At 32.5% G+C, this 12,155-nt stretch overlaps 1 protein-coding gene across 1 annotated transcript; it reads left to right on the top strand.

Annotated features, from left to right (window-relative positions):
- Positions 1-4,232: 4,232 nt before the first annotated feature.
- LOC113369312 (gastrula zinc finger protein XlCGF7.1-like) lies at positions 4,233-5,174 on the top strand. The gene has a single exon (XM_026610093.1). The coding sequence runs from the start codon at positions 4,233-4,235 to the stop codon at positions 5,154-5,156; it is 924 nt and encodes a 307-aa protein (XP_026465878.1). The 3' UTR covers positions 5,157-5,174.
- Positions 5,175-12,155: the final 6,981 nt, after the last annotated feature.

The raw sequence follows: 12,155 nt of genomic DNA, 5'->3' as shown, positions 1-12,155 counted from the left end.
ACACATTTATTAGTGTCAACCATTATACACATTTATATAATGATAAATTATAAATTATATTTTTATAATAGCATTAAAAATATGTATAATATTTAAAAACAATAATGCAATTAAAGTCATATTTCAAATATGAAATGATTGGTTTGTCATTGTAATTAGCATTTATATTTATTAGAAATGAACCTTCATTAGAGAAATAAAGTAATTGCTGATTAATAAATTCTATAGTATTCGTTTACACAGTGGATTATGTTAAACAACGGCTAAACAAATATTGTTTTCGCAACTTTACTCATCATGTAACTGTGTTTGAGAACTTCATGTAATTAAAATTGACATACATTCATTGACTGCTTGGCAATAAATGTAAAAAATAATGCCATTTGGTGGTCAAACATGAGCATTAGACATATGTAATTTGTATCATCAGATATTTTATAAAGATTATAATAATAAGTACAAATTTTGTGTACATTTATGTGGGTCCCATACAAATGTTTACGCGTTAGACGACTACGCGGCGCTTACGCGCTTTGATATTTCGACTCCAAAACAGCTATGCAGCGCGATTGCTCAAAAAAAAATCAAAATACAAAATTTCAAAATTTCTCAAGAACTATGCCTTTGATAGCAATTCTTAACTAGTGGGGTGCATGGCATCGTGCCTCAAGGCAAATTGCTAGAACTTTCCATACCGTAATTAATAATCTTGGTACGAAACCCAAAAAAAATTACACAAAATGTGTACACATTACTAAAATTTCTATAAAATATCTGATCATTTGATGTACATATGTCCAATACTAATTTTTGACCGCCAAATGACATTTTTTAAATTTATTTTTGTTGAGAGTCTATAACTGCTGAATCTGACTTCTCAAAAATGTAATCAGTTTTTTTTCTTGTCAATACAAGTAAAATGCTTTTTGAATTACTAAAATCGGACGCTCCGTTCTCTTAAAAACTGAGTAACCAATTTTGGCACTTTTTGCCCCATAACTTCTGAACGGCTAGACCTGCCTTCGCCAAAAACTAATCAGCACGTCTCTTTATCAATACGAATCGAATGTTTTTTGAATTATTCAAATCGGTTGATCGGTGTTCTCGAAATCGTCGACAAAAATTTGTATCCGCACACACACATCCATTTTTTCTAAGGTATGCCAAAATGTCCAAAAGCCTTTGAAACTGAAGATACGAAGTCTGTTCAAAAAGTACCCGGAATTTTCGTTTTTTTCAAAAAAATATTTATTTATTCGTCTACATTAATGTGGTCCCCTTCAAAGTAGTCCCCCCCAGATATAATACACTTATGCCAGCGTTTTTTCCAATTTTCGAAGCACCCTTGATATTCACTTTTTGATATGTCCTTGAGCACTCTCAGCGATTTTCTTCAATCGAGGAAAACCGCCGTCCTTTCATGGGTCTCTTCAACTTTGGGAATAGGAAAAAGTCACACAGAGCCATATCTGGTGAATATGGAGGTTGGGGCATGACTACGGTATTGTTTTTGGCCAAAAAATTACGAACAAGCAACGACGAGTGAGGAATTTTGGAATGAATTTTGCTGCCACTCGTTTCATGCCCAAAACATTTGAAAAAATGTTATGACATGAGCCAATTGATATGCCAACTTCATCAGCAACTTCTCTAATTGTGATTCGGCGATCATTCATAACCATTTTTTCCACTTCTTTCACATTTTCATCGTTTGTTGACGTGCCGGGTCGACCGGAGCGTTCGTCATCTTCTACGTCTTCGCGGCCATCTTGGAAACGCTTATACCACTCGTAAACACTTGTTTTTTTCATAGCAGACTCACCATAGGCTTTTTGTAACATTTCACACACTTTGTTACACTTTATTTCATTTTTTACGCAAAATTTAATACAAATTCTTTGACTTTTCAATTCTTCCATTGTAAAAATCGCCGAGCTCAGAAAAACACGTCGAACCTTAGCGACTACCACAGACAAAGTAAACAGTGAATATAGCTGAAAATTTCATCATACTTTAGGGGCATGTATACCAACACAATAAAAAAAAATTTTTGACAATCAGACACTCCAGACCCGCGAAATTTAAAAATTCCGGGTAGGTACTTTTTGAACACACCTCGTATACAAAAATTTTCAATTTCAATTTTTTGCGATTACTATAATTTACCCTACGGGAATTAATGAAATCTTTATTAACAAATGTACAAACACAAACAACACAGAAGAATCACAATTTTTCAACTAACACAAATATAACATTAACGTTTCAAGTAACCAACATAAGGGCGCGCCATTAATCACATGAGGTTTTTAGAGGGGAGTTTGACAAAAAATCACGAAATATCACGTGGGGGAGGAAGGAGTATAGTAAGATATCACGTGTACTTATATTTAACTGTTTTTGCTTTAAATCAAACACAAACAAAATTACTTCATTCAAAAATTTTACAGTTTTTTCACATAACTAAAAATACACGTGATGTTTGGTGGGGGAGGGGGGTAATTACTTCATTCAAAAATTTTACAGTTTTTTCACATAAATAAAAATACACGTGATGTTTGGTGGGGGAGGGGGGTAATTACTTCATTCAAAAATTTTACAGTTTTTTCACATAACTAAAAATACACGTGATGTTTGGTGGGGGAGGGGGTAATTTTGAATATCACCATGTATCACCAAGAGGGAGGAAGGGTCCAAAAATCCTTAAAAACTTGCTCACGTGATTAAGGGGTTAGGGGTACTTGGAGGCACGAAAAAATGAGAATTTTCAGTATTTTTTTTTTGTTATTAAACGATGTTTTTTTACAATAAAATTAATACGTTTTGACTTGAAGTAATAAAAATTTTAGAAAAAAATAATAAACATTCCCAAAGTTATAGCTGTTTTTGTTGACCCTGTTTCAAAACACGGTCCTGGCGGTGACCATCATAACTCCTTGGAGATTCATCTAAAAGCAATAAAATAAAAAAATAGTTTTATAAATAGATAATCCCGGGCCTGATCGAAGGTTTTCTTTTTTTTTTGCAAAAAATAACAAAATGGCAGCATCAGAAAAAAATCTAGATTTTTGGGTAAAAAATCAACAGTTAATTAATCTTAAAAAATTGAAATTTTTGAAAAAATAAAAATCCTTCGATCAGGCCCGATTTTAGTATGTATTCTAAAAGCTGTACGAATTTCATTAAAAATTACTAAGCGGTTTTTGAGTTACAGTGATCACCGGTTCAGAAAACATAGTTTTGAGAAAAACGCGTTTAAAGTTTCACATTGAATTTACGTACAGTAATTCGAATTATTGAGTTACTTAAGCCGAGTCATCTATTTCTGGGCCATATAATAGTACATCAGTCATTGTGCAAGTTTCCAAAATTCCAATTTGCTGTTGCCTACGAAGCATTCTGGCCTCCCGAGTGTTCTCGTCGGCGCGCTGATCTGCCTGCCACTTTTTCACACGCGCAGCATCCAATTTTTCAGGATACCAATGGGAATTATACTCACAATTAGATCCTAGGGTATCCAAAATCACTAATAATGATTATGTATATGTATTCAGCAATTTGTACGATAGTAAAACTAGTATTCACGGTTTTTAGGCGTATTTTTTACACTAGTTGGTTGAAGGTTTTAATTTTTTCTGATTATGGATTCAATCTTAAACTACACATCTTGAAAGTAAATTATCATTGCTGAGATCGTCATAAATCGGTTTGAAAGATTTTAAAACATCAGGAGGTGAGGGAGAATAATCTTGAGTATAAGTATCGAGCTCTCCACTTGCGTCAACGCGCTGGTCAACTTGAAATTTTTAGAGAACATTTTCAAGATATTACATTTAATGAAAATGCAAAAAAATAAAAATCGATTTTTCAAAAATTCCAAGTACCCCTAACCCCTTAATGGACGCCCCCTAAACATTTGACAATACCTTTTCGTCGGCTCACTAGCGCCAATTTTGCGACTACACTAGAACCTCTAACTAATTCTTCTGAACGCGTCTTTTCAAAACATACTCTATGCTCAAAATGTCAACTTGAATTCCGAACGACTATAACCCTAGACAATATTATAATAAAAAGTAAAGTGATAATATAATTTTAAACAGCTGGAAGATTTTCTACAACACATTCAAGTATATTTAAATTCATTATATTATTTGAGATAATTCTAAAAATAGATTATTAAATAGTACTAACCGATATTTATTGAATATACGCAGTGAAAATATCTGAAAATGTCGGAAGCAACGATTATGTCTGCGAATGATCAGAAAATTAAAATTGAGCCACTAGAACTTTCAATAGAAGACATTAAACTTGAAAATGAATTTGATGATCTTGAAGGTATTGTTAAGTCTGAATCATGTTTAGAAGATGATGAAACTTGCCTGGAAAGATTTATGAATTCCGAAGTGACTATAGAGGAAGAAGTCAAGCAGGAGGTAATTGAGACACCCGGTTATGAATACGACATTTGTAATAGATCATTTTCAGAATCTAATTATTTAAAAGAGCACATGGTTGACCCCACACCTATAAATGGCAAAAAAGGCAACTATAAATGCAATATATGTGATAAGACATTTAAATATTCATCACAATTGCAACTTCACATGATTTCTCATAGCACAGAACGTCCTATCGAATGCAAAATCTGTCATATGACGTTCAAAGAAAAAGGCACTTTGACAAGACATATGCGTGTTCATACAGGAGAACGCCCTTTCAAGTGCAAAATATGCAATCAGGCATTCACACAAAAAGGTAATCTGAGTTCACACATGGTTACTCACACTGAAGAGCGTCGCTTCAAATGTGAAATATGCAGTAAAACATTCTCACAATTGCGTGACTTGAAAAGGCACATGATTATTCATACAGGAGAACGCGCTTTCAAATGTGAAATATGCAATCAGGCATTCATACGGAAACATTATGTAAAATTACACATGATCACTCACACCAAGGAGTGTCATTTCAAATGTGAAACATGCAGTAAACCATTCTCACAATCGAGTGACTTGAATAGGCACATGCGTATTCACACAGGAGAACGCCCTTTCAAATGTGATACATGCAATAAGGAATTTGCACAATCGAGCAACTTGAAGAGACACAAGTTGAATGTACATAGTGGAAAACGTGATGGAGGTCAATGAAATATTGACAAGCAGAAACTAACCCTGCATGTGAAATATCTATGAATTACTTATATTTTATTTGCATTGTAAATTTTATTACTACTGTTCAAATATTTAGTACTATGATTAAATTTATATAAATATTACTTTATATTTTGTGTATGATTTACAGATATTTTTACAAATTTTATTAAATTGCATTTTTCTTATTAAACAGTACTCATTTGTAATATTTCAAACAAAATAAATTACAATTTTTGATCCATTAATGCCATTTTATACTGATCCATTAGTAGAATAGAGCAAAATTTTTTGAGCAAAATCCTAAACAGATTTCAACTGGTGGATTCAAATTGCTGCAACTTTCCGTACCAAATTAAAATTTTGATGATAATCCGAATTATTTTCGATAATCAAAAATATCATTTTTTTGGTACTTAAAAAAATTTTCAACCAAAAAAAAAATCGTTTTCAAAAACAATCGTTTCGTCAACACAAGCGGAAAGTTTTTTGAATCATTCAAATCGCATGCTTATTTCTCTCAAAAACTGCCATTTTTTGCACATTTAGCTGCGTATCTCCGAAACGCCTGAACCTGCTTATGCCAAAGACTTCATCACCACTGAATGTTTTTTGAATCATTCAAATCGGATGGTCGTTTCTCTCAAAAACTCGATTTCTATTATCTGCACCCTTTGCTCCGAAACGACTGGAGCTGCCTTTGCCAAAAACTAATCAGCACATCTCCCCAAATAGAAATCGGGTTTTTGAAAGAAAATAACGGAGCATCCGATTTGTATGATCTAAAAAGCATTCAATTTGTAATGATGAGGAAAAGTGGTGATTAGTTTTTGGCAAAGACAGATGGAGCCGTTTTGGAGATATGTGCAAAAAATGCTAGATTTTGAGAGAACGGAGCATCCGATTTGAATGATTCAAAAAACTTTTGCTTGTATTGACGAAACAATTGCATTTGGGAAAAAGGGTTTTTTATTTCAGATTTTATTTTTTAACTTCCCGTAGGGTAAGTTATAGTAATCGTCCAAAAATCGAAATCAAAAATTTTACATTTCTCGACGTTTTGAAAGTTTCTGAACATTTTGGCATACTTCAGAAAATGGATGTGGTGTGGTGTGTGTGTTTTGTATGTCCGCGTTTTTTCGTCCACGCTTTCGGGCGCACTGATCAACCGATTTGAATGGTTTAAAAAACATTCGATTTCTGTTGATAGGGAGATGTGCTGATTAGTTTTTGGCAAAGGCAGGTCCAGCCGTTACGGAGATATGGAGCAAAGAGTGCAAAAAATAGAAAGCGAGTTTTTGAGAGAACGGATCAACCGATTTGAATGGTTTAAAAAACATTCGATTCCTATTGATAGGGAGATGTGCTGATTAGTTTTTGGCAAAGGTAGGGCCAGAGGTTTCGGAGATACAGAGCTAAATGTTAAAAAAATGGCTGTTTTTGAGAGAACTAAGCGTACGATTTAAATGATTCAAAGAACTTTCTGCTTCTTTCAACAATATAATTGATTTTGAAAAAAAAAATTTTTTGTTTCTAATTTTTTTTTCAAAAAATTTTTTTTGTAATTTTGGATTAAAAATTCAAAAAATCACCCAGGCTAAGCACAGTCTAAGCGCCACTCTGGTAGAAATGTTTACGCAAGTGCGTTTAGACTGTTTATGTACTGGAGCACTTTTACAATTTTGTGAAAATTATTGAAAAATGTGAAAATGCCGCCAAGCTAAGCATAGTATAAGTGAAAATGTCGCACAGATTTATTTGCAAATGCGTTTAGACTGTGACTATGCGGGAGCACTTTTTCAATTTTGTGTAAATTTGGCAACTATTTTTTTTTGTTATTTAATTCGAAATGAAATGACGATTGTTAATGTTATGGAGATGATAAATTGATTTATTTATAATTAACTTCTCGTAGAGCAAGTTATAGTAATCGCAAAAAAATCGTTTTTTTTTATATCTTTACGTTTTAAAACCTTCTGAACATTTTGGCATGCCTTAGAAAAAATTGATGTATGTGTGTGTGTATGTGCGTGGTGTGTGTGCGTGTATGTGTGTGTGTTCGGATACAAATTTTTGTCGACGATTTCGGTTACACAGATGAAGCGATTTAACTAATTCAAAAAATATTCGATTTGTATTGATAAGAAGACGTGCTGATTAGTCTTTAGCGAAGACAGGCCTAGCCGGTTCCGAAGATACGGGGCAAAAAAGTGCCAAAAAACGGTAACTCAGTTTTTAAGAGAACGGAGCGTCCGATTTGTATAATTCAAAAACATTTTACTTGCATTATCAAGATGAAGATTTGATCAAATTTTCATGATAATAGGTCTAGCGGTTTCGGAGATCTAGTAAAAAAAATTTTAAAAAAAAATAACATTTGGCGGTCAACAATAATCATTAGACATTAGACATATGCACATCAAATTATGAGATATTTTATAGAGATTTTAACAATAAGTATACATTTTGTTAACACTCCTATGGGTTCCGTACCAATGCTTATGCGTTAGACAGCGACGCGGCGCTTACGCGCTTTGATATTTAGTCTCTATGCATTAAAGCAGTACGATTGCTTTGAAAAAAAGTTCAGAATTTCCAAAATATTTCAAAATAAATTTTCAACAAAAAGTAAGTTTTTGTCAAAAATTCATATAGTTCCTCAAAAATCTATTTTTTTCAGAGTAATTTTTTTTCAAAAATGTTAATCTTTTCAAAAAAAAAAAAAAAATTTTGGTACGGGAAGTTCCAGCAATTTGCCTTAAGGCACGATGCCATGCGCCCCACTAGTTTACATTTTTTTTGTAGATCAAAAATAATTCGAATTTTAATTTTAATTCTAGTTCAAGATAATTTCATAAGAGATATGCTATCATAAAGGCCTTGGACAAGTCTCAATAACTGCAACACAGAATATAACTTTTTAACTTCCCGTAGGGCAAGTTATTAGTAATCGCAAAAAATCGAAAATGAAAATTTTGATATATCTTTATACTTGTTTATCTATGTCTTTACGTTTCAAAGGTTTCTGAATATTTAGAAAAAAATGGATGAATGTGTGTGTGTATGTGTGTGTATGCGTGCGGATACAAATTTTCGTCGACGATTTCGGGAACACCGATCAACCGATTTGAATAATTAAAAAGGCATTCGATTTGTATTGATAAGAGGACGTGCTGATTAGTTTTTGGCGAAGGCAGGTCTAGCCGTTCCGAAGATACGGGGCAAAAAGTGCCAAAAACGGAAACTCAGTTTTTAAGAGAACGGAGCGTCCGATTTGAATAATTCAAAAAGCATTTTACTTGTATTAACAATATGAAGAACTGATCAAATTTTCATGAAGGCAGGTCTAGCGGTTTCGGAGATCTAATGAAAAAAGTAAAAAAAATGCAATTTGGCGGTCAAAAATGATCATTAGACATATGCACATCAAATTATCAGATATTTTATAGAGATTTTAACAATAAGTATAAATTTTATTTACATTCCTATGGGTTCCGTACCAATGTTTATCCGTTAGACGGCGACGCGGCGCTTACGCGCTTCGATATTTCGTCTCTATGCTGTTAAAGCAGTACGATTGCTTTGGAAAAAAGTTCAAATTTCCAAAATTTGTCAAAATAAGAAAACATTTTTTTTTCGAAAAAAAAGAAAAATTTTTTGTCAAATTTTTATAATTTCTCAAAAATCTAATTTTTTTTGAAGTAGTATTTTTTCAAAAATCTTAGTCGTTTTTTAAAAAATAATAATTTTTGGTACGGGAAGTTCCAGCAATTTGCCTTAAGGCACGACGCCATGCGCCCCACTAGTTCAGAATTCAATTTGTACAAACTGACGATAAAAATAGTGTATATTAAATATTTTTTAAAGCAGAAAAAATATTTATATAAATTTTATTCGTAGTACTAATTATTAACTTGCCGAAGGAGAAGTTTATGTTTTCATCAAAAAATCCGATTTGCTAATTTTATGTTTTCTCAACGTTTCACGCCGTTCTGAATCGAATGAGACCAAATTTGGAAAAAGTATGTGTGTGTGAATGTGTGTGTGCACAGATTTTTGCCGTAAATCGACGTTTTCTCAAAAAACGGCTGGACTGATTTCAAAAATTTAAAAGCCATTCGAGTTGTATTACGATGCGGACTAGCGTTTGTCAGTTTTCTGCAACAATCGGCCGAGCCGTTTTTTGTAAATCGCAGAAAAATGAAAAACTTTTCGTCCACATTTAGCCCGGAATTCTGAATTGATTTTGAGAATTCAAAAACTGTTCGAAAGATGTTGGTTGGGTGTCGTGCTGATTAGTTTTCGGTAGAGATCGGCCGGGTCGTTTTCTTGTAATAAAGTTAAAAAAAAAATTGACGATTTTTTTTTTTTTGACGGTAGATACCATAGTCTGTATGATCTATAGATCATACACGCACACATATACATCTATTTTTTCTAAGGTATGCCAAAATATTCAGAAACCTTTGAAACGTAAAGATAGATATATAAGAAGTTTCATTTTCGATTTTTTTGCGATTACTATAACTTGACTGAATCACATAGTCAAAAATATTCATTTAAAGTATATAAATGAGCTTTAAAACTTTAGCTAGAATTCAAATTGAAATCTGAATTATTTTCGATCTACAGAAAAAGAAAAAAATGAATGAAATTTTTTTTCTCCAAGAGCAATTGTTTTGTCAACACAAGCTGAAAGTTTTTTGAATCATACAAATCGGATGCTCCGATCTCTCAAAAACTCGATTTTTATTTTCTGCGCTCTTTGCTTCGTATCTCTGAAACGGCTGGATCTGCCTTTGCCAAAAACTAATCAGCACATCTCCTTATTAATCGAATGTTTTTGAACCATTCAAATCCGTTGATCCGTGCGCCTGTGAAAACGTGGACGAAAAATTGTATCCATATATATATATATATATATATATATATATATATATATATACACACACACACACATTCATTTTTTCTGGGGTGTGCCAAAATGTTCAGAAACCTTTAAAACGTCGAGAAATGAAAAATTTTTCGATTTTTGGACGATTACAATAACTTACCCTACGGAAAGTCAAAAATAATTTGAGAACCAATATTGGTTCTTACATATGTAAAATTACATATGTAATTTTTAATTTTTTGAAAATTTGAGCTTTAAAAATATTAAATTTACAAAAACTTTTAAGTTATGAATTCATAACCTTTTTAATATTTTCATATTAATATTAATTATCCGATAAAGATACTGATTTTAAAAATCAATAATTGTTATGTTAAACTGCAGCATTTTATTATCTTTTCCTTATTATTTTTTTAATTTTGCGCCAGATTTTCACTTATGATTAATAATAATTTTGTGCATTTTCAAATAGATTATTATAAACATATACTGTGAGTTTCACACTTCATATTTTATAGGCCTAAAATGCCTTGTTTTACAAAAAGGTAATATGAAATCTTTGCCCTACCTTTGCCAAAAACTAATCAGCACATCTCCCTATCAATAGGAATCGAATGTTTTTTAAACCATTCAAATCGGTTGATCCGTTCTCTCAAAAACTCGCTTTCTATTTTTTGCACTCTTTGCTCCATATCTCCGTAACGGCTGGACCTGCCTTTGCCAAAAACTAATCAGCACATCTCCCTATCAACAGAAATCGAATGTTTTTTAAACCATTCAAATCGGTTGATCAGTGCGCCCGAAAGCGTGGACGAAAAAACGCGGACATACAAAACACACACACACACACACATCCATTTTTTCTGAAGTATGCCAAAATGTTCAGAAACTTTCAAAACGTCGAGAAATGTAAAATTTTTGATTTCGATTTTTGGACGATTACTATAACTTACCCTACGGGAAGTTAAAAAAATAAATCTTGAAATAAAAAAACCCCTTTTCCCAAATGCAATTGTTTCGTCAATACAAGCAAAAAGTTTTTTGAATCATTCAAATCGGATGCTCCGTTCTCTCAAAATCTAGCATTTTTTGCACATATCTCCAAAACGGCTCCATCTGTCTTTGCCAAAAACTAATCACCACTTTTCCTCATCATTACAAATTGAATGCTTTTTAGATCATACAAATCGGATGCTCCGTTATTTTCTTTCAAAAACCCGATTTCTATTTGGGGAGATGTGCTGATTAGTTTTTGGCAAAGGCAGCTCCAGTCGTTTCGGAGCAAAGGGTGCAGATAATAGAAATCGAGTTTTTGAGAGAAACGACCATCCGATTTGAATGATTCAAAAAACATTCAGTGGTGATGAAGTCTTTGGCATAAGCAGGTTCAGGCCGTTTCGGAGATACGCAGCTAAATGTGCAAAAAATGCAGTTTTGAGAGAAATAAGCATGCGATTTGAATGATTCAAAAAACTTTCCGCTTGTGTTGACGAAAACGATTGTTTTTGAAAACGATTTTTTTTTTGGTTGAAAATTTTTTTAAGTACCAAAAAAATGATATTTTTGATTATCGAAAATAATTCGGATTATCATCAAAATTTTAATTTGGTACGGAAAGTTGCAGCAAATTGAATCCACCAGTTGAAATCTGTTTAGGATTTTGCTCAAAAAATTTTGCTCTATTACTAATGGATCAGTATAAATGGCATTAATGGATCAAAAATTGTAATTTATTTGTTTGAAATATTACAAATGAGTACGGTTTAATAAGAAAAATGCAATTTAATAAAATTTGAAAAATATCTGTAAATCATAACAAAAATATAAAGTAATATTTATATAAATTTAATCATAGTACTAAATATTTGAACAGTAGTAATAAAAATTTACAATGCAAATAAAATATAAGTAATTCATAGATATTTCACATGCAGGGTTAGTTTCTGCTGTCAATATTTCATTGACCTCCATCACGTTTCCACTATGTACATTCAACTTGTGTCTCTTCAAGTTGCTCGATTGTGCAAATTCCTTATTGCATGTATCACATTTGAAAGGGCGTTCTCCTGTGTGAATACGCATGTGCCTATTCAAGTCACTCG

Source organism: Ctenocephalides felis, unplaced genomic scaffold (genome assembly GCF_003426905.1).
Source record: "Ctenocephalides felis isolate EL2017-DRISC unplaced genomic scaffold, ASM342690v1 CF-g0.4_SCAFFOLD_01224, whole genome shotgun sequence".
Taxonomy (NCBI): Eukaryota; Metazoa; Arthropoda; class Insecta; order Siphonaptera; family Pulicidae; genus Ctenocephalides; species Ctenocephalides felis.
The sequence above is the reverse complement of the archived record's forward strand: the minus strand, read 5'-3'. Positions and strand labels throughout refer to the sequence as shown.

Coding starts and splice junctions, on each gene's coding strand:
- LOC113369312 (XM_026610093.1), top strand. CDS start 4,233: ATGTCGGAAGCAACGATTATGTCTGCGAATGATCAGAAAATTAAAATT.